A 23,929-nucleotide genomic window follows, 5' to 3' on the forward strand; every position below is an offset into this window, starting at 1 on the left:
CTGAAGGGAGCGATGTCTTTGCATTTCTCTCAAATCTAAGACTCAAATAAACATTGGGAAAGCTAGATTAGGTACCTCACTAATACAAAAGCCATCCGCTGTCTAATACAGGGAACTCAGGGGAACGGACTTCTAAACAAAACACTCACAAAGAAATCTGAAATCTCCGAAGTTCCCTGTAACACTCTGCCAGCCATCTTGATACGCACTTTTCTGTCCCTGTCAACCTAGTGCAAGCAGCAGTGGAGAAAGAGAAAAGAGAATCTTACTGCAAGCAAATTTCTGAATTAGGGGGAAAGATTGGATCTGCTCCCAGCCCCTTTTCAGAGTTTTTTTTTCAATTATAATGTGGAAAAAAATTATGTTAAGCAAAACATTAGAAGCAGTATAAGTAGGCCTATATACTTTGAAACGCTGTTTCCAAATCTGGGGGTCCTGACCCCTTTTAGGGGTTGCCAAGGCTTCACAGGGGGTCACAAGGCCTTCTTGACTTTAATGGGCATAATATCTATATCTCATAATTTCATTCATTTCTCTGTAGAAAACTATATGAAATGTTATTTCTAAAGTTTAGATTATCAGATTATTATTAAAACAGACAATTAGGAAAAACAATCTTGCAGGATAAGGGCAAGATAAAGACCTGAACACAAGCTATATTCACAAAGTCTTCACACGATGCTAAACAGCCTCATCCTGCAGCAGAAATGTAGGCAGTTAGAACAACCAAAGTCCAAAAGGAACAATGGCCAAGCGTCAGGGCGAAGAAAGGTGTATGAAAGGTTCTTAAAAAGGATCAGGAAATAGAAAGTCTCTGATGTACTATTCACAGGAAATAATCTTCTCAAAATTCATCCAAATTGCTCATTTTACATAAACTTCCTGCAGTTATTGTGTTCACTATTTGGTTTCATTGTATTTCTAAAACATTTTATTAGTTGCTTTGTGCTGTTAGAGTTATACACAGAATATTATATAAAATATGTCACTTAGTCAGGGGTCGTCAGTTCACTCAGTTGTATAAAGGGGTTCCTTAACTAAAAGGTTTGGAATCCCTGCTTTAAAACAAGTCTGAGAGGGATTTTTCTGTGTAACAGTCAAAATATATGTGGTGATATAAACGTATCACAACAGCTTATTTTCATTCCCAAGATCTTTTTATAAAGCAGGAATAAAATAAAAAAAGAAATGTATTTTCACAAGTGGCCCACTTTAGCACCCACATGCATAAATAAAACGGTAAACCAGACAGTCTATTAATCTGCAGTGTAACCTCTCGTGAACAGTCTTACAGACCAAGAGAATGTGGTGTTCTCCCAGGGGCACGATCAAACTGTGCCTAATGGGGCAAAAAATGGGCGTTTACACACCCTGAGCGGGCACAATACTGACACCAACCCTTCAGCAGTGAGAGCATGTGTGCATCTGAGACAATTGCTTATTGTCTTATAAAACAGCAAAACAAAAAAAGCAAAATGCAGTCTTTTGCAGTATGAACTATAGAAACAAAAAGACATTAACAGATCCTGTTCTGCTTGACCTGCTTCAAACAGTAGCCACCAGCTAAACCTGTTCTTATCAGCTGTCCATAAAGCTGTGTGTGCAGCTCCCCAGTGTGGGGTTAAGTGTGTGTGCCTGTGTGAATGGGTGCATCCTTGTGTGTGTGTGTGTGTGTGTGTGTGTGTGTGTGTGTGTGTGTGTGTGTGTGTGTGTGTGTGAGTGTGTCCAGCTGGGATGGGGGTTGATTTTACTCTTTCACTCATCTAGGGTGACTAACAGGATAAATTCTGGTCTGCCGACAGAACAGGGGGACACACTTGCAGCCCTGTTTGAAGAAAGTACTACAGGAGATAGATCTGCCACTGATCCTATTGTCCACCAGTCTGTGTGCATTCATGCAAAACAAGAGCACAAGACCAGTCAGCTCGCAGGAAAACTGCAGCCTTTGGCGATTCATCTGATTTGGGCCTCACATGCAGTCAAAGTGTTGCAGCAACAATAAAGTCAATAAAGTTAGCGCAGGGAAGAATTTCTCTCGCTGTTTTGTCAGAGCATATTACATTTTCTGAGCTGGTGACTCTAGAAATTAGAAGAGTAAATCTTCTCTCTTTTCACACTGCCTTCTTTTTAAAGCCCCGGTGGAATCAAATTAAACCACAGTGGGGCAAATAAAAGAAAAAAAAAGATTCAATTGTTTCTTTTGTCACTCACACAACTTCATAATCGAATTATAGCTGGCCACCCGCCAGCGTGTCCTCGCATCTCCCCCAAATGGGCTCCTCCTGGCAGATCTCGTGAGCCACCTGACTTTTGTTTTGTAATTATATTATCCCGCTCTCCCTTTAGCGTGTTGTGGCTAATGGCTGCGCGGGCTAGCCCAGCTGCACATGCAGAAACAAAGCTGCTTATGGTGCCAGACAATGGACCCGTGGAAAAGGGACGCCTGAAGGCGGTCAGCCAATGAGCACGCACAACAGGGGGCCAACAGAGGGTTTAGGGAAGGGTTAAGGGGGTTTAGGGGTTCAGGCAGAGGGGGGTGGCTCTTTTACCCAGCAGTGGGGTCCATCAATGAGATGGTTAGTAGGAGGACACATGGTCAACATCACCCCTGTCTCCCCAGGGTCGACGCTGGGCTGGAGGGAGGTTCAAGTTTTGGCTTAGATGCCGGCCATTTCTAAAGTTGATGGGAGACCATGAAATACAGAGCAACGTTCATTCTCTGGAGGTTTTGTGTGCTTTCCGAACAATTTGATGACCGTATTGTCATTTGAAGTGGATACAGACGTATGCAGAGTGAGAGATACGATCTTGATCCAGTTGGTGGACCTTGTTATAGTGTTGCTGTGGTAAAAGTGTATCCAAGGCTGCTGATGTTGAAGGAAGAAACGGGTTTTTTGATTGCTACAGATGCAATCAATCCACCGCGCTAGACATGAGTTATACAAACACACACACTAACATGCACGCACACTCTTCGTGCTGTGGGGTTGGCATCTCTCACAGGACTTCCAGTATGACAGATGGACACTTTCCCCCACTGTCACAAACAGACACACTGGGGATTCATGCGAAGGTCATGTTTGTGTGTGTAATGGAGTGAAGTTTTATCCGTCCTTCATATTTTTGTTATAATAAACTCAATTCCCGTCTCGTGAACATACCTAGAAAAGGTGAGGTAGTGTCCTCTGAGCAATGTGAACATGCTGAGTGAACTGAGAGGCCAGTGGAGAATACATGAGCATCTGAGTCACGGACTGTTAAAATAAGAGATCTGTTAAAGAGAAGGCCATCTGCAGCAGGACTTCATCATATGCGGTCAGCACTGAGGGACCCGGGGACATTATGGCACACATACAGTATTACACTTGAGCACTACTTAACTGATATATAATAAGTGGGTCAAGCTAAAAAGAAAAATGATGAAAGAAGAGAAGCACTTTTGTCATGACAGATGCCATTTTTAGCAAGTTGGGATGCATCTCATACCCCTTTAACTAACTAAAATACAAATTCTAATTTATTTTATTATCACAAACAGCACTATGAGTGGATGCAATGGGGACATAAGGCCTCGGATATCATATTCCCCTGCTGGTCCCACTCTGGGGATGCAAGAAGCCCGGCTCTGCTATTCCCATTTCAGGCTGCAGGTGTGGAATAGGAAAGGCAGAGACCCACTGGGAGGAGAGTGGGGAAGGTGGTCGGCCTGGGAATGAACGAGGAATGAGAAACATATAGTTTGAATAGTAGAAACAGAGCACCACATGCTCTAATGGAGAGGCTTGAGGTAGGTTACAAGGTTATGGACTTTTACCCGAGTACTAAACTTAAGTACCATTTTGGTTTACTTGTACTTAGAGGGGAACTTCACTCTGTTTTTTTAGTCCTCGTAGTCTTTAGATGTATTACTGCATTTGTGGAAAAAGGTGTATAAAGCCCTTTGTGGCTGCTGGATAGGCTGTGTGAAGTCTAATAAATTGCCTTGAATGATGTCACTTGAGTTAGCATCAGTTGGGGCTGAAGACAAAAGTTTGAAAATAAAAAAAATGTTGATGTAGGCACCAGGTTTTGACAAGGAAGAAGGATGTGTGAAATGAAAAAGACGTTAACTGGTTCTGCTGCATCGCTTTTTGAAAGCACTGTAGTCTAAAAATATGACAGGAGTTCTGGTGGAGTACTCTTTAGAGTATGTGCATTTAATGCCACTTTATACATCTACTTCATTAAATCAGAGAGATACATTCTGTGCTTTTTGTGATACTATATTTGGCAGCTGTAGCTTAAAAAGAAACATATTCTAAAAGATCCTTTGTGGAACCTAAATTTTATTAACTGTGACCATTAGCTCTATAGCTCATTCTGATGTTTGGTCGGTCAGTCCAAAAACATTTCCCCACCCATTGTCCTGGGCGGCTGAAATTTGACATTGAATTCAGGAGTGTGAGTGAAGGTGTGTGCTTGTGCTCCTGCCAATTGGCTAAAAACAGGCACATGGCTTCCGAATGGATTCATAGACCTGCCCCTGATTTCGTAGAAAGATTTGTCATGAGCCAAAGGAGCGCTAACTAACTGTTCATCCCAAATGGCAAAAAGGGCTAACGTGGATGCATGTGCATATGTGATTATAACTATTGCAAATTCATGTTTGTTTTTTGGCTTTACACCAAAGAACCATTTGTGGTTCCAGTTAGCACCTTTACTTATGTTGACGGCTAAACTTTGCAGTGTCAGGTTTTAGGTACTTTTTTCAAAGGAGATATTCCCACATTCAACTATTTCAGATGCAGATGCGTTGGAAAGTAAAACTTAAGTCTTGAGTAAAGAAGGTCCTGCATACAGCTCTTGCTTTGCATCACAATTTATTGACCTACATTTTGCTCCCTCTGGACCTGAAGAGTAAAGTATTTGAGTATTATGAGCAAGGGCGGTATGCAGGGCCTTCTTTTCTCAAGACTCAGGTGTTACATACTTAAGATAAGTCTATAAAATATGATACAACCATAAATCTCTAAAAAAAAATTGCTCCACCTCGACCAATTTTGAAATGCTGCCTAATAACATCTATGATCATTAATAACAATCCATACTAATGTAATGTGGGTATTAGCACAATAAGTACTTTTAATTTTGATATTTAAAGTACATTTTGCTTATGGTACTTTTACTCTAGTAACTCTGAATGCAGAACCTCTACTTGTAGTTATTTTTTTATTGTGGTATTTTTATTTTTTCTTCGGGATTAAAGGACATGAGTAGAACATTCAACATGGGTTATGGTGATTTTAACTGTAGGAGGTATAGACCTACATAGCCTACTGCAAAGATTAGAGGCTATTAGATACTGCTGATGCTGTATGTGCACACCTCATGTGACCAAACTTGGCTCGTCTGCTCAGAGCTGCCTCTTGGGTGAAATGAACTTGTTCAACAGCCTGTCTCCGTTGTGCAGAGGGATGGATGGCTGGAAGAGGGGATGGAGCAAACACCTGCTCACACCCAACTTCAAGCTGTCACATACAGTTAGGCTCAGCCGACTGAGCGCGTCTCTCCTCCGCTCAATGCTAACGTGCTGCGGATTTGGCGGCCGCCCTCACAGAGCAACAAAGGCCCGGGCCTCTCCTGTTAGTCTGCAGAGCCTCACTGAGTTTATGCACATCTCCCTGACCCTACACACACACACACACGCACGCACACACACGCGCGCGCGCACACACACGAGAGGCGACGAGTGGAGCTCCAGGGGCTCGAGCCACGGGCCGGCCACGCGCGAGCTCGAGCGCGTCAACGGGAATTGGATGGGAATGGGAGGAGGAGCTTTAACGTGGAGGTTAAAACACTGAGCCCCCGCAGAGTGACCCGCACTGAGACACTGTGGGACAGCCCTGCACTTCACGATCTGACAGTGGACTGAGACAGGGAGACAAATCTGTGAAAGAAAAATATCATCTGCCAAACTTTCTGAGGTCCCGGGACACATCAGCACGGGTAAGAAGTTTTCAGAAATTATTGAGGTAGCCTAACTGATGTCGCCTGAAGGAGTTTAGGATTCATTTTTATGTGTGTTTTCAATCGCATCAGATATATATATATATAGACAAACTTGAATTCTGGTTCTATAAAGTCTTTATAAAGTATAAAGGTTCTGGAGTTCTATAAAGTCAACCGGCTATCAATAAATCTAATGAAACAAATTGAGCAAAGGCGTATTTTTTATGCTTCAGCCAACATTTAGCAAATAACAGCTCAAGCACGCAATTTTGTGGCGAGGCATTAATATTTCTGCGTTTGTCTGATTTCAATTCAATCTGAGTCGTCTGTCACTGATCTGGGGACGTCGATCTTTCATTTAATCCCATGGTCGTCGCTTCATCCACGGAGAAAATCCCGCGATGCCCCAGATTGAAGTCCTGTCAGTGACTTTATCTCGCCGAGGGCATTACCAGTTCACAAGTTGACCGGGATTACCCCGAGAGAAGAGGAGAGAGGGGCAGGACAGGAATAAAAAAAAGATAATGCATGTATCAAAAAATAAAATAGCCATCACTATCGTTCAGGTTATCGCATTATTGTTTCGGTCAGTCAGGAGCAACACCTGTGGCTGAGGAGCGCGCGAGAGGGAACTGTCCGGTGCTGAAAAAGTTTGAGGACTGCTTTGAATTACCACTGACTAAACTGTTTATATGTGTGTCTATATATAATTTGTTTTTTTATTGTGTGAATGAAAACTTTAACTCACTAGCTCCATGTTACATCCTTTACAGGGCCGTAGCCAGGATTTTAGAAATGAGTCCCCACTGAAGCACCCAATAACCTCCTCAGAGGAATGTAATCAGACACCAAAAAGAAGATTTTCAGCCATTTTTTATGCCGTTAACTGGTCAACTAGATTTCCTGTGAAGTTTAATTGCTTACATGAAGGCCAAAGTATTGACTACATCACAAAGTGAGGGCAAATACAGAATCTATTTCGTATTGCCCTCAAAGTACTCACATTTAAGCAAATCCACTCTTAAAGTCGGAAATAAAATTTGAAACGTAGGTACAAATTACTACATACCCTGTTAATAATGTAATAAGTTTGAATGTAACTTTTTAAAAATATTTCATCAAAGTGATTACACATATTACACCTGATTACTTTTCGTACAGAAGTTTTCATGATGTTTTGTGTAAACATTACATTGTGCTAGTTTGACATACAATCTTTGTTTCATTAGTCATAAACATCAACAGTCTAAACAGAAGGTGTCAGGTGGGAAAAGTAGTGTGATCCTGTAAGTAAAAGTATGAATGCCATATTTTAGTGTATTGTTTTTGGTTGTATCTGAGTTGCATAAAATAGAAATCCTTAAGCAAAGAACAAATACCTTAAAGTTGTACTTGAGTGCTGTACTAAGCTGTGCTCTGCATTACTTGCAGTAAAGTAACAGTTACTTTTGACCCCTGCCATTCTATCACTGTGGTTATACAGTAAGTGTTCTAATGATTGAACAAAAGTTTTTATTTGCACATCACATGTGTCTGACGAAGATGTTTTCTTGTTTCTAGAGTACCATGATGATTAAGCCATATGTGAGACAAGGTGAGGGGGAGGAGGTGGTCAGCCCTCTGCAGTGGATGGATGGAGACATGAGCTCACCCGACGGAGATGCATCAGGCTCATCACACCGCTACAGGACAGGAGGAGCGACCCAGCAGGACAGGGAGATGGGGAGCGAAGATGCTGAGGAGGAAGAGGAGGATGAGGAGGGGGGACAGGAGGATGAAAATGAGTCCAAACGACGCGGACCCAAGAAAAAGCGGATGACCAAGGCCCGACAGGAGCGCTTCCGCGCACGGCGCGTAAAGGCAAATGCCAGGGAGCGCTCACGCATGCACGGTCTAAACGATGCACTGGAGAACCTGCGGACCATCATGCCATGTCACTCCAAAACACAGAAACTTTCCAAAATCGAGACATTACGGCTGGCACGCAACTACATCTGTGCTCTGTCCGAGGCTCTGGAGGGGGGTCTGTCCACAGAGAGCCGAGCCTTCATGGAGACGTTGTGTAAAGGTCTCTCACAACCCACCACCAACCTTGTGGCTGGCTGCTTGCAGCTGGGACCAGCGTCCAGCACCGGGATGAGGCCTGAGGACAGACACAGAGTCCGGGCAGCGCCTGCCTCTCTCAGTGGCGTGGTGAGCTACTCCTCCCCAGGCCTGCCCAGCCCGCCGTATGGCACTTTTGACTCTGCTCACCTGCTTCATCTGAGGGCCATGAAAGGAGGCGTGTATGAGAATCACTCACCAAATGAGTATAACGCCGGGGGTGTGGGGACCCCTCCGTACGACGGCCCCCCAACACCTCCTCTGAGCATCAGCAGTAACCTGGTGCCCAAACAGGAGCCTTCACCCCACTACGCACCACCACACCACTACTCCCCCTCCCCTGTGGACCAGGGCCTGTATCAGACTCAGACCGGCTATGACATACATTTAGAGGGGCCGTATGACTCCTACCATCCACCACACATGCCCCCCCGACAGATCACCTCCGTCTACAGAGACTAAGACACTTCAGGAGTGTCGATTCTACTTCAGCCATCAACACCCTGACTGATCGTCTTCATGAACACTGACTGAAGGATTCTCACACATTTTCATGGACTAAATTTCAAAACTTTTCCATGACTTTTCAAGAACTCATCATCAACTTTCCAATACTATTTATAATGTATGACACAAACGTTCCATCTCAAAAAGATTGTAAAATTTAAAAGTTGTAGCAAGGCATAGCACAGGTGTTGAAACTTTGGGATTGATGACCCTACATGTCAAATCACCCCGTCACATTATTTTTCTGTTATTCAGACATATCAGATCTAAACATAATACCAACTAGCCAGCATAGATGGAGGGAGACGCAACATGGGGAGAAAAGAAACGTTTGTGATTGTGAACACGTCACAGATTGGCGCATCTTAAGAGCTATGTTACATCGACAGCTACAGAAAATAAATTTACGGTTTTACGGTTACGGGTACATTACATGGAAGGTTGTTCATGAAAGATTACTGTCACAATTCATTTCATTACACACAACAAAATTCCATGACTTTTCCAAAACTTCAAGGATTTTGCTGGTTCCAGGACTTTCCCAGCTTTGGAAAGTAAGATTGTGAAATTCTATGACTTTTCCTTTTTTTTTTTCATGACTGTGGGAACCCTGCTGAAAGATCAGTCTCTCTCAGTAAACTGTCTGATAGTAGAGGAGCTGTAGAATAAAATGTGTGGTGCATCTAGACTAGCACTGCTGTTAAAACTAGAAAATACTTGATTTCAACTGAGACGTCTTCTAAAAAAACCAAAAAATTTGAGGACCTCAAGGTAGAGCTTTGATTCTCTGCCTGAACCCAGTTGGGCTCCACCTGACCCACCAGGTTCTGGCTGAGCTGTAATTTCTCAAAATTCCCCTTGGTTTGAATCAGGTCAAGTTTGCAAGACCATGTCTGATGTTTTTGGGCCTGATCAAAGCTCTGCGTCGAGGGTCCTCACAGGAAATGTTGCTTTGGCCATTTTGACCTGATGTCCTGTTACTGTGATACAAGCACTTCTAATTTAGCTTTGGTAACATCAAATATTCTACATAAATTAAAAGTAATTTTTATTTATTCTCTTATTTAATACAATGTATATGGACTTTGTTCTGATGTGCAGGTGTGCGTCTGGTTTTCCTTTTGTACATATTTATGGTCAAGGCTTTTCTTTGTTTGCTACTTTAGACCGATAGTTCATCTCCTGTATTACTTTTGTGTCCTTTTCTTTGTTGTTTGTTACAGTAATTTGCACTCGAAACATATTCAGAGGTAGATTTTCTAGCACGATGTAGCTGATCTTCAGAAGCTGTTGTCTGCAGAAGGACGATGTTTTAATTCAACATAGATCACGGTGAAGAAGTGAAAATGACATTCTCAGGTTAATATTGTTAAAATAAATATCTAATTTGCAAAAAAAAAAAAAAACACGTATTGGATACCATGTGATATTTCTTTTTCATTTCTGTTTTCTTTTGGAAAATTTGATGTCATTAAAATATTTTTTAAAAATCATTCACTCCATGTATTTTGTGTTTATATTTTGGACGGATAAGAAAGAAAGACAGAAAGAGAGATATGCTTTTTCTTTTTGTCTCATATGACACGATTAGTTCAGCATCACCATCAGCTGAACGAGCGATCCTGTTTGCTCTGGACTTTGTTTCTCATTTTTCTCTGCAGATCACGGTGGTTTAGCTTCACTAATCCTCTGGCTGTCTTTTAATGAAAGGGCGGATGTGCGAGGCAGGATTGTAAGATAAAGATTTATGATTAACATGGCTGCGCGGCAACACAGACTTTCTTCCTCACTGACACTGGGATGGCATAATCCTGTCCTGACATTCACTCAGACCAAAACTGAAAGGCCCAGTTTGTATTTAGGACAATATATTGGCACAAGTAGAACATAATATAATAAGTATGTTTTCTTTAATGTTTAATAATCTGAAAATGAGAATGGATCTATTTTTGTTACCTTCGAATGAGGCGTTAATATCTACAATGGGAGTGGGTCCTCCTCTATGGAGATCGCCGTGTTGCACTGCTGTTTTTCGACAGTAGCCCAAAACGGACAGTTTAAATACCTGTGTCTGTTTGTTTTGAAGAGGAAGAGACTTCTTTGGATAATTTGGTTCACAGTAAAAAAAAAAAACTCCTGAAAAATGAAAAACTGAAGGAATTCTATCAGGGGGAAGTTTTAGCTGTTGCAATCTACAGTCCTCACCAATAGATGCCACTAAATCCCCCTAAATCTTACACACTGGACATTTAACACTTACATCTGTCTGTTCATTTATACAGGTGACTTTTTTTAATATATATAAACTGTTCACATATACTGGGGCAAATAAACATTTGAAATATCTAAATTAGGATTTCTTAAGTGTTTCCCTTTTTATGGATAAGCAAGAGTGAATCTGATGATTGAAAATAAATGGTGCAAAATTAAATGACAACAGGTGCAAAAGAGAAAATTATAACAAAAAAAAGAACTGGCTGAGTAGAAAAATATCAGCCTGGAAATGTACTGTCAAAGTGGGGAAGATAATGACAAAAAATAACAAAGATTCGATCTAAGAGCAGCTACCTCTGTTGATTCATGCTGCAGGCTGGTCAGTGTGAGGGCCACCCACTGAGAGGTCAGTTAGTGGGGGTCACAAGGTCACAGTGGGTCATGGCTTGCTGGTGGGAATGGTCTGAGAGAGTCATGGTCGCCAGTTGAATCATCTTTTTGCAACTCATCTTCCCCTTTATTTCTGCACAACCTTCACCATTTAGAACAGTGAGTTTTTGCAAGTATGATGTTAAAGGTTATATTATGGATGAAACGTTCATAATCCTGATAAACACGCTGATGAACATCCCACGCTTGACCTGCGCTAGGAGAAATATATCACTTTGTTTTCACTAGGATTAGTATAAGCCTCTGTGTGTGTGTGTGTGTGTGTGTGTGTGTGTGTGTGTGTTTGAAGTGCATTTGCACTACTAACCATTGAAACCAGGCACAAACGAAGGGACAGGATGAATAACAAAAACATCTCTCCGCTCTTTGAAGGCACAGACTCTCCTCAGACAGGACGTCTGACGCTGGATATGTGGGATATTCCTTATTTATCCACATGATAGATGATAGACCGTTGATAGACCGGTGTTTTAGGGGGAAAAAAGATTTCCCATTTGAAAGGCTGCTTTTTCACCCAACACCAACAAAAGGCTAAATTCACCCTTTTTGACCCTTGACCCCTCTGACTGTGACTCTGGATGGTCTAAATGAGCCTATAAGTTGTCTCATGTGCAGTTACCATTTCTAAACGCTATTTAATCTCAGTGAGGAACATTTTAAGTTATTTGTAGTGCTATATATCAGTAAAGATTGTTTTGCTGTGAGCTGCAGTGCTGGAGATATCGGCCGTAGAGATGTCTGCCTTCCCTTGAATATAGTGGAACTAGATGGCACTCAGCTTGTGGAACTCAAAGTGCCAAATATACATTTGAGAAACTCAACTCAACTCAATCAATGTGTCTTTCCAGAAATCATGACCCAGTTACTCAATATAATCCACAGACTTTGTTGTGAGCAGTTAATTAAGAAACTATTTTCCTTCTAACAAACCACATCCAAACAACTCTGTCACTGCACACACGGAAGCGTCCATTTACTGCTGGCTCACCTACAACCACTAAGCTAGCCGTTACTGTAGTGTTTTTATCAAATGCTGTCACAGTCCTCTTGTCCATGAGTAGATACACACTTCCCACATCGTAATATTATAGTCTGCAGGTGTAGTCTAAAGTCTAAAGATTATCTTCAATAACCGAGTCATGCGTTCTGGAAAGACACATTGCTGTTAAGTATCTTAAATATTTATTTATTTACTTATTTATATATGCTTTTTCTAGTGTTAACACCATCTAGTTCCATTATATTCAAGAGAAGGCAGACATTGCTAAGACTGATATCTCCAACACTTTGCAACTCACACCAAAACAATCTAGACAGATAAATGGCACTACAGGTAAGAGGGAAATATTTTTGATTTTGGGGTGAACTGTCCCTTTAAAGAATAATTACAGGTCCATAATTTTTGAATAACTGCCTAAAAATTTCAAAGTGGCTTCTTGGTCATCTGGTATTATTCAGAGTCAGTGCAGAGGTCAGCTGTGCACACACGGACGTGAAATCTGTTTACAACCATGCAAACAATTCAACATGTATGGAGAATAAAAATTCCAATAATAAATTATATTTACTTGGGTTTAAACGGAGCAGTCCTTTCAAGAAAAGTCACATTTCACCTATTAGTTGTCTAACTCTGGTAAATGCTCAAGAAAATAATAAGGAAATTGCAAACCTATGAAGCATTATCTGGTTTTTGTTCTTGTCTGAGAGTAGTTTCCTGTTGCCTGATTACTGTCTGTAAGTCAGATACATTATATATATGGTGCATGCTCTGGATTTAGTAGGTATGCTTATGCATGTGCAGTATATGTCTGTGAAACACACAGCACACATCCTGCGTGCATGGTTGTTATTTGGGATAAAACAGAATTAAGCAGCTGATCGGAGCTCAGTGTCTGAATGGTTGCATTAACTCACTAATCCTGAGGGGAGAGGGGGCAGCCGGGGCAGCAGCTCATCATCTCTGCTGCACAACAGCATGCAGCTTTTGTGCACTTAGTCTACAACAAAGCACCTGATGGTGCTAAAGACTCACACAGGCACCGATAAATAAAATCTCAACTCAAATGAAGTTCAGGAGAGGTGGTATCCTGTTGTGTTTATGTCTGTGAGGCGTGTTTTGGCTATTATGGGATACATCTATCTGTATTGACTCTATAAATGCGGAGAGAAGAATTACACTGCCACCAAGTGGTGAGAGTTTTTGCTGACATAAAGTCGTCGGTTGGATGACAGATGAGCGTTTGGCCGCTGGGTGTCACCATTAGACAAAGTGCTGTAACTGAAGTCTGCCTGGGGCCTGACCGTGGTGGAAAAAGAGACCTGATCCTTCTCAGCGTGGCTGTCTGCACCTGATGAGTGATTGAAATTCAGTCATCTGTTAAACAAAATCCTCTTCAGTGTGCAAATTAAACGTTTAACAGCAATGATACACAAGGTCGAGACTGCATAAGACAGAAGATGTTGAGATCTCATCTGTTAAAGGCAGCGTGCCGGCAGAGTGAGTGAGGAGTGGGAATAGAATTAACCTATTTACATGTAAACTGGTTGATGGAGTGTGTTTGGATCAGAATAATCAGGCTAATGAAGGTACCTGGGGACTCAGCTCTATCAGAAATCTGCATGCTGTCCTCTCCATCCAGCTAGCGATCGTATCAAACTCTGTAATTATTTACCGTGAAAGGACATGAAAAAGGATTAATCAAGGAAATCTGACTGATTAGATCTTCAAAGGCTCACTGAAGAGCAAGGGCTAATAGGGAAGAGGGATGTGGTCGGTGTTTTTATCCTTGAGGTAGAAAAAAGCAGAGAACAAAAACAGACAGTGTTCTCCAGGACTGCTGGCACAGTGGGCTGAAAAGGAGCCAAAACACTGACGGAAAACAACACAACTGGCACCATTTGAAGTAAAACTCTCATTCGGGTTAAATAGTCTTGTTTGATCAATTTTACTTTGATTTTGTGTGATAATACCTTTCTGAATAATGAGACAAATGTTTCTGTTGGAGGTGGGTCTTTATGCAAAATCAACCGTTAAATTGTTTCAGTTGCATCATAAAAGAAAGTGTTAAATTTATAAAATACATAGTGCAGCAGAGCCACACATGAACCTATTAAAGTCACATCACAAACACTAAAGACATTAACTGACAATTAACGTCCCCGAGACAAACAAAATATCTTCATATTCATTTTCTAATAAAATGTGCCACTGGTGGAATCATGTTTAATCATGTACTGTACTCATAGGAATAACTCACCTTAAAATCAGAAATGCATACATTTCCTCTGACCTGAAGTGCTGTTTATCAAGAGAGATTGTTTTGGTGTGATTTGCAGAGTGTTGGAGATACCTGCCAACCGTATCACTGCGAAGAAGGAAGCGTGCATTTACTCCTGGACGGGAGGTTCGTGCTCGTAAGAGAGCGAGATATAAACATTAATGGTGCCTCCTTGGCTGAGATTTAATATTAGCTAGCTCAGAGGTGCTTGATGATCTAGCAGTAGATGCAGGCTTCCCCCTGCATGGTGATGTGGTTGGTGTAGTTTGAAGATGGAAAGATCCTACATGTAACTGCTCACAACATGGTTTGCAGATTACCTCGAGTAACCTTGAGCATCATGATTTCTGGAAAGAGACACTGATGTTGAGTTTTTTAATGTGATTTTTGGCGCTTTTAGCACCACAAGCTAAGTGCCATCTAGTTCCATTATAATCAAGAGAAGGCAGACATCTCTATGGCCAATATGTCCGACACTCAGCAGCTCACACAAAAACAGTTCAGCAGCACAACAGGTAAGAGGAAAATATTTTTGATTTTGAAATGAACTATCCCTTTAGGTATAAATTTGAGGTACTTGTACTTGCTTACACTTTATTTTTCTACTCTTCTAAATTTCAGAGTGAAATATTTTCACTATTTTCGGCATTTATCTGTAGTCACTACTTAATTAGCAGAATAAATTACCCAGAAAACACATGAAGATGTTCTTAAGTATCAGTTTAAGACTAACCAGACTAATCAGCTGTATATAAAGTAATGCTGCAGCATAAATGGTGCTAACATGTTTTTATTTTTGAGTACTAATAATCCAATAATATCTTTTAATCTTATAGCCTATATAATACAGTTCTATATCCCTGACAGGAATCAGAGTTTAACTTCTCATTTTAATTCAGTTATATTCTAATTTTGAAAATTTAATTAAATTTTGTTTAAAATATTTTAAATATAGGACTTTTACCTGTAATTTCACCTATAAGTATTTTTGACATTCACAAAATCTTATTTTTATTTAACTAAGAATTTGAATACTTGTTATACCTATGCGAAAAGAGTGATTTTTCTCATAGAGGAAAGAACTGCCAGTACAGGCCAGTGTACACACACACACACACACACACACACACACACACAAAACTTTTGTACAATAATCACACATATTTCCTTAAAAACTTCAGAAAAAATCTAGCCTTTTCTTGATTTATCTATATTCTGTCACAAAACATTTTTCCTTCATATTCTCTTTGAGGGTCAATAATTTTAGATAGTAAAGTATCATGTTAAGCTAGTCAATGATCTTCTACAGCAACTGCCCAACAGTTGTCCTTGTATGACCTCTGCCTGAGGACAGAAATCCCCTGCCTCAATGTAAAAGGTGTCCTGTTACTTATGGACTATTAATTATCACACACAAATGCAAACATAGGCAAAAAAATGTAAAGAGAGAGCTGTAAAAATGTAACTGCATCGTTGTGGCCAGCAGTAGTTTAATTAGCCGGTTGAATGAGTTGTTAATGTCGTCCAAACAGCTCCACATGTCGAGGGGAATGGAGGCGTACGTAAACATTGATGAGCCATTTATAGATCAGAGAAAGAGGAATGCGGCGTCCAGCATTTCTCTGCCGGATGTAATGGTGCGCGTTCTTGTAAAAAATTTATTGCAGAGAGAGAGAATAGCTTAGAGAGAGAGGAGCGACCCTGAGGGGGAAGAATCTGTGTGTGTGTGTGTGTGTGTGTGTGTGTGTGTGTGTGTGTGTGTGTGTGTGTGTGTGTGTGTGTGTAACTGTATCCCCCTGGTGAAATGTGCTTACTGCTCCAGTTTGCTGTCCTTCCCCACTGTCCCTTAACCTAACCCTTGCGTGGCATGTTTCCAGAAGGTGTTTGTGTGTCCATATTATGCAAATGAAATAAAAGTGAAGGCGTCTGTCTCAAATTAAACCAGGATATGAGTTGACATGGGCATCTCTCTAAGAAGTGTCACAGTGGGACTCTGCCAGGCCTGATAGGACGGTGCCATTACTGCTTTTACTGCTACCATTAAACACTTGGTTTTTCTAAACAGCCCATCTAATTTACACAAGAGCACTTCACGTACTGAATGCCATTAAACTGTTCATATAGCTTTGATAACCTGCACTTAACCTCAAATTTATCCACCATCTTCTGCAGGGAGAGCAGAGCAGAGCGACTTATTCCTCACGGGCCTGTTAGCATATCAGAATTAGGCTGACATTTACTCGACATTGCGCCATGCGTCAGTCTCACCTCAGGCTTCGCCCCCTGCTCCTCCACCTAATACTCTCCTACATCCCTGAAATGACACTTGCAAGCACATTTATGATATCCAATCTGAATTTACACTTACTAACTGGCAGCAGCGTGGCATCGACATGCTAGCACACAGGAGCCCAGCAGTATCATGTTTGTAAATTTTGTGTGACTGTGTTCATCTCACAGCCATCCACATTTTAATTTCATCATCCCAGCAATTCCAGAGCGTCACTTTGGGTGTTTTGTTGGATGACAAATTGAACTGTGTGACGCGTGACTGAGGGGCTGACAGTGTCTTGGACTTGCAATGCATCAGCGTTTTAAAGATGGCAACCTACTGTAAAAAGTTACTGTCTGATGTTTGTTGTTTTTCACTGTGGGATGTGACTGTAAAAAAAAAAAAAAAAGCAACTGCATCAGGAGGCTGTTAAAAAAAAGGTGGGGATTTTATGACTGAGACAATAACTGCATTTTCATTTCACACAGTAACCAGATTAAAGCCCTCCATTAAAGCTTCCTAAATTAACCATGGTGTAAAATGTGGTGTTTAATCACCCGCTTAACGTCTGGAAGCCTCAAGTAACATGTTATTACAAGCAATAAAAAAGGAAATTTAACTACTTCCACTGTGAAAAAAAACAGCACATTTTACTTTACAAAAAAATCAAGGAAACAAATTGCCTTGAAAAATGTAAGTTATTATAAGCATCAATCTTAATTTATGTTTATTTTATATCTAATTGTTAAGTACACTTAAAATGTTACAGGGTTAGGGTTAACCCTAATGTATACTGACTTTATTTTGTGAAGTTGTTGCAATTTAAGAATGACAAGTTTATTAAATCAATCTTTTATAAGTTTTAGCCACTTTACCCAGTTTACTGTGTATCTGTTGGATACTAGTCAATCATACTTATATTTTCTTAAACATTTTAAGAAAAAACAGAACGAACACAACAGAACCTGCAGATCTGCTAACATCATCATTGGGAAAATCATCTTCATCATGATCAAGTGAAGTCAGACTAACTTGGTTTACTGAAGTGGCTTACACTAAAAAAGAACAAGGTAATTTCACTTGTCATTTTTAAGTTGCAACTTCACAAATGTGAGTAAACACTTAAATTACATAAATTAAGATTAATAGTTATATTTATTTTCCTTTTTCAAGGCAAACAGTTTCCAAATTTATTTTAAGAAGGATCAACTTCTCAGATTTACTGTATTAGGAGTAGGCAGTATGTGTAATATCCTCTATCGCTGTATATGCAATTTAAAAATGCACTAACCAATATTTCTTTAGAAATAAGTTTTGAAATGACTTCCACAAATCAAATGTCACTTGTAGTACCATACACGTCTTATATTTCTCATTTACATATAACACAAGTTATACATATAAATATAATAAAAATCTGAAACTATTATACTATACGATATGTTACACTTTATTGTCCCCGCAGGGGAAACATGTCTTGGACTGTGCTGCACAGACAATGTCTCCACACCTACAACAATAACAATGTCCACGCCATGACATTAAAAACACAACAGCCTGAACAAAAATAACACCAGGCGTGCAACTGCACATACTCACAGTTTCACTTAGTACAAATTGTGCACACATTGCACACGACACCTATTGCACTCACCCAGTAATAAAAACACCATCAGACTCTATAACACGATTTCTCAGGCAGCTCCGTTTAAAAGTTATACCGAAAGAGTTTTTAAAACGATTGAGTTTGCAGTGGGGAACTCTATATCGTCTGCCAGAGGGCAAGAGCTCGTACTCTGAGGAGAGGACATGAGACGGGTATTAGAAAGATATGTTGTGTAAGATATAGAAACATATCCAATATGTACAATATGTAAATTTGTACATATTTTATACATTTCTAACTTTTATACCCACATGGCACGTTAATGATGCTTTCAATGGTTTTGCTTAAAACTGGTGGAAATGCAAGAATCCTCAACAGAACCAGTTCAAGAGCCAGAGCTTATTTGGTGGAAAAGGGGTAACAGTGTCCCCCTGTGTCACGTGAGTTAAAGAGCGAGCCTGTTGCATTAGCTCTGCCTACCCTGGCAGCTCAACCACTGCTGGGTGATGGAAAACGCATCACCACCTGTGCACCATTTTTGGCAGTGGAGGCAGTAACGGCGTCAAATAGATGTCTGTGCAGAAGACACAGCCAGCCGTATGAGACCAGTATGGATGGGATCAGTGTGATGTTCTGACTACGTGTTATGTGTGCAACCCACCACCAGGAGATTTAAAAAGCAATTAGCTGCTAACTCAAAGAAGAACAGCTGTCGAAAATGCTCGCAAACTGGGGAGACAATGATGTCCGAGAACTCTTTATTCTCCGAGAAGAAGACAAGATCAGTCGCTATATAATAGAGACAGTAAATGATTGTTACTGCCATGTGATACCATTGTTATTGTTTCCAAAACACTGCCAACACGCATGTTAGATCTCACAATAGAGGCCTGACGCTGTTCTGTTACATGTCACGCCGCTTTTGCTTCAGCGATGACATCATGCTGTCTGAAATCACACACTGGGGCAGCAGCGCGTCATTGGTTGGTCTTATGGGTAAAAATGCAAAGGCAGCATAATGACAGGAAATCACAACGTCCCTTAAGCCCGGCATACACTGCGATTTTGGGCTGTCCCAGAAAAAAGATGACCAACATGAAAGAAACGGTGATCGTGGCTCTGTCCTACATCACACAGTGAGAGAGGCTCAAGGATGGCTGTTGTCACGGTCTCGCAATTAAAGACAGCCTGAGATAAAATTGTGACAGTGTCAGAAATTTGAGATGAGCATCTCTCTGTGAGACCGCTGTTACGACCTGCAACTACTGATCAATCAACAGAACTGCAGCATGAAATGAGTCACTGGTCAGGGTAACACTGACGCTAATGTTAAATGCTAGTGAATGCTAATAAATACTTCGAGCTCTTTTTCCTCTTTTCCCAGCCATGACCGTGTCCACATTCTCCTCCCCCTCTTCTTCTTCAGACTATTTTGGACACACATAAATAGCACTATAGCGAGGGCTCGATTATTTTGTTTTTACATTTTTCTCTTACCGCTTCAGCGGCATAGATGAATGACGCACGCTGATGAAGCTTTGCTCTTGCGTATTGAGGTCAGTAGGTGATGTCATCGCACAGTCTGCATACATCAAACCTGATGTCGTACCCAAGTTTATTAAGATCTGTGTCGCACAGTGAAGCTTGCACTGAACTTACAAGATTGCTATAATCGCACAGTCTGCAGGAGGCTTAAAGTGCGATCTCTGTGTCAAAAGGGCTCAAGACAATTGGTAGTAATTGCAGTAATATTTGAGCCGTGGTAGAGATAGTTGTGTGACTGCTCTATATTTTGTCTTTTGTTTTTTGGAGTCATTTAACATATCTGCCTGTTGGGCAAAGTGATTTTTGTGTAAGAACACATTTACAAATAAAACAAAAAAGAAACAACATATCTGCCTTTAAGCCATCTCTTTTATCCGCCAATCATATTTCCCTTTGCTTCACCATGTCAACATTTTCTTCCTCTCCTTCATGTCTCAAGTTTCAATGGCTTGCCATCGTCCTCCTCCTCAACAACACACACACACACACACACACACACACACACACACACACACTCCAATCCCTCTTTCCTCTGATCTGCCATCCGTCGCTGGGTCCCCCTCCTCCCTGTCCTGCCCCTCCTTTTCCTCACACTCCCTCTCTCTGCCTGTATCTCCCTCCTTCCACAGTTGTCCTCACATATTAGGTTCCCCCGTCCTAAGAGGCAGAATTAGCTTCTGGAATCTTGTGCACTTGTTTCCTTCGCTCCCAGGAAAGAAGTGACGGTAGGAAGGGGAGAAAACTAAACAGAGAAAATACAGAGAAACACAGAGAGGGATTAAAAGGAATCTGAGAAGAGGAAAAGTCTGTGAGGAAGATGAAGACGCTGAACATCAAGCCGCCTGCTATTTGATGCAGCTACACTGTGGGCACGTGCCCGCCTGTGCCGAGCGGCTCCCTCTTCAGCTGACTGGTGCGAGATCTGCGCTCATGTCGCTCTCTTTATTTATCTCTTCACAGTAATGTGAGCGTACTTTTATTTATTCCACTCAAAGAGAGGACCTCTGTCTGTACTACTTTATGCTGGCTGACACACTGACCTTTGGACTCTACCAGACGAAGGATCACTTTGGACTTCTCGGAGAACAGAGGCGACCAATGTGGGGCTCAGGTAAGATCATCAGAGACTACTGAGCGATGCAAAACCACCCACAACTCTGAGCATTCCTCCTTTGATCACCTAAAAATGAACTGAGAGGTGGATAAGCCAGGATCCCCTCATTATTGCAATATTCAGAGCAGACATAAAGAGCGAGTGACAGTCTTGCATGAGGCTTTGAAGGTTTCTCTCTTTGATGAAAGTTAGGGCAGTCTCAAACAAAAGTCAGCAATCACTGTCAGACGAGAGTTTGCACTTAGACCTGGTCTGCCCCCAACCTTTCACATACATCATTGGTATGATGCACGAAAGGAATGATGGAAGAAGGGAGGGGGAAGAGAGAGAAAGAGAGTGAGTTTAGGCTTAAATAAAGAGGGCACTGTCTGTGCACCTCATGACATTCCTGACCAAATTGTTCTTTCATCAGCATCACAGCAGGACGGAGGATTTCAAGTGCAACAAGGTTTCTGCTTCATAAGTTGGGTGTTTAAATGATCAGCAGAGTAGCTGCATGCACCTCAGTGGGATAGGTACTGCAAACAAAAAGTCAGTAAGTGACATAAGAAACACATTTTGCATGAGGAGGTGGTTAAAAACATCACTAATAGCACTAAAGAGAGACGTGATTACAGTGCACAGGTACCTTTTTTGCAAGATGCAAATGACTCTAAAGTGACATCTTAAACAGTCACAGCAGAACAAGGGCACACTTTTGTGTTTTTACACATTAGGTTTCTCTAACAAAGGCACACTGAACCTCCATCAGATCATATACACATGCTGAAATGCGTCTGGGTGTAAACGACAAAAACAAGTTAAGTAAAAGAGAAAGCCTAAAATAAATTCATCAGACATCAGGATTACGTCTTTCATGCCTTTCAGAAAACACTGACACATGGCGTTATAAATCAAACAGTTCTGGGGACTCCCTGAGGGGAACTGCCCACTGGGGAGCTCCCCTGAGAACTGCATACCTTCAAAGGCTTTTTTTGTGTTTGCACTCACACCGCCAATAGGAATACTGAAGTGATGTAAGCTGGGTACTGCTTCAATCCATTGTACTTTGTTTGGACGCGTCAAATTCAGGTCGTATTCCTCTGCCGCTTTCATGTGCAGTAATGCCTGGACTTCACTGTCGCTCCATTTGTCAGTGTTTTCTTACAGTTCTTTCGTTACCAGTTGTAGTTTGTATTTTATATTATCTGATGTTTACTCGACTAATTGGTATTTAGAAATGGTGGCTGCAGGTGTTGCATTGGCTCATGTGTTTGACCAATCACATAACTTAAATCACTCAAGGTTCCTCTTCTGGTGGGAGTGTACCTACTCTGAAATAGGAGCTAAAAAAGCCTCTCAAAATGAAGAACTGCGCTTGTTCCTAGTACATACAGTGTGGACACAATAAAGGGGGGGGTCTTAAAACTATGAAAAAGTACATCCAGTCCAAAAAAACTACTATTAAATCTCTCCCTGTAAACAAAACTTTCATTGAAAGAAAGGGGTCATCACTATGTTTGCAAAGTCCTGATGTTTCCCAGGGCCTTGTCTAGCCTTGCAACAAGTTTTGAGCATGTGATAAAAACCTACATTGTAAGGAATTGGTAGGGGCAATCTTAAGAGTCTAAATAGCAATTTCAAATGCAATTTAAATGATAAAAATCTGTTGAGCCAGTGTGGAGATAACAATGTCTAAAGTCAAGAAAACTGTCTCGCCTGCAAATTTGAGGGTGTAGATTTAAGAGTATAACATCAGTGGGCTATAAGCTCTAGGTCGTTGGTTTTAACATGACTGACAGAAAACTGAACATTTGACCAAGGGAAAAAAAAATTGGAAAAATGAAAACCCTTTGAAAGGTTTTAATGTGTCATATTAAGTGGATACTGAGCTGGGAAACAGAAAGTAGGACCCTCAGATAATACCGCTCTGAAAGTATTACTGCATGTTTGACAAAAAAAGACAACATCTGAATTTAAGATCCACTTGATAGCTTTTCCTTGGGCTTTAAACCACTCATCGTCTTTTTCATGCGGAGTTGACCCATGTGATCATGTGATAAGAGTACTGAACTCCAGTCACGTGACGAGAGGTGGTCGTATATGAGGGATGATTGTAAACACCTGTCTCTGGTTTAAAGCTAGTGCTGTATGTTGACGCCGAGTCAGGATTTTTTCGACAGTCTTAAATTAACTTCCACACTCAATTTTTATATATATAACTTGTATTTTATGGTATTGTATTGTATTTTGCTTTACTTATACTGAGCTAAAATATGTATATAAAAATATACAGTATATAAAAGAAAGAGGATTAACAGAATAAAAAAGCAGGTCATTAGTTGATGTGCTGCTTAGCTCGTACAGTTTCTTTTCATTCGTAGTGTACTTGTTCATGAAAAATTGACAACAATGGATATTTACAAATATTTTGGAAAAAATACATTATTTAAAAAAATGTTTTAGCTGCCTACTAAACCATGACCAGTCAAGCCCATTCTCCAACAATGTATGTTGTTATGTATATGTGCATGTGCCAGTGAACCGCTTTCTACCTCTTGCAATATGTGTACAGAAACGTGTGTGTGTGTGTGTGTGTGTGTGTGTGTGTGTGTGTGTGTGTATTTATGTATGGCGTGACCAGGTCATTCCCAGTCTTCATTCTAGCAACACCTATTTTAACCTCTGAGGTTGAGTAAACAGCTGCTCTGAGCTCACGCTGCCCTCACTCTGCCAGGAGAGGAGCAACACACTCTGTCTGTTATTACACATCAAATAGATTTATGACCAAACACAGCTGACTGATTTTTAAGTTAGTGTTTTTGGATCTGAGCTTCAGACCCGACTCTCTGACCACAAACCACAAACAGGAG

General features: G+C 40.9%; 3 protein-coding genes across 4 annotated transcripts in view; 2 read left to right on the plus strand and 1 right to left on the minus strand.

Moving 5' to 3' along the window:
- Positions 1–23,929, minus strand: part of tsfm (Ts translation elongation factor, mitochondrial) — a 78,010-nt gene that overhangs the window by 9,624 nt on the left and 44,457 nt on the right. The window contains exon 2 of one of the 2 annotated variants that reach the window (XM_088087339.1): positions 150–227. The exons of the other annotated variant lie outside the window; for it this stretch is intronic. Within the exon in view, the coding sequence (XP_087943465.1) occupies positions 150–227 (78 nt within the window). The remainder of the gene's footprint in view (positions 1–149; positions 228–23,929) is intronic. 2 annotated transcript variants of the gene reach the window in all.
- LOC121948513 (neurogenic differentiation factor 4-like) lies at positions 5,828–10,004 on the plus strand. Its single transcript, XM_088087307.1, has 2 exons — positions 5,828–5,985; positions 7,549–10,004. Exon 2 carries the CDS (start codon positions 7,555–7,557, stop codon positions 8,551–8,553), a length of 999 nt encoding a protein of 332 aa, XP_087943433.1. The 5' UTR covers positions 5,828–5,985; positions 7,549–7,554; the 3' UTR covers positions 8,554–10,004.
- Positions 20,621–23,929, plus strand: part of LOC121961444 (zinc finger protein 385A-like) — a 41,672-nt gene continuing 38,363 nt past the window's right edge. Inside the window, exon 1 of the mRNA XM_042511437.2 lies at positions 20,621–21,074. Within this exon, the coding sequence (XP_042367371.2) occupies positions 20,984–21,074 (91 nt within the window). The 5' untranslated portion in view covers positions 20,621–20,983. The remainder of the gene's footprint in view (positions 21,075–23,929) is intronic.

Source organism: Plectropomus leopardus, chromosome 2, assembly GCF_026936395.1.
Source record: "Plectropomus leopardus strain MGB_pleo_1.0 chromosome 2, ASM2693639v1, whole genome shotgun sequence".
NCBI classification, from domain to species: Eukaryota; Metazoa; Chordata; class Actinopteri; order Perciformes; family Serranidae; genus Plectropomus; species Plectropomus leopardus.

Coding starts and splice junctions, on each gene's coding strand:
- LOC121948513 (XM_088087307.1), top strand. CDS start 7,555: ATGATGATTAAGCCATATGTGAGACAAGGTGAGGGGGAGGAGGTGGTC.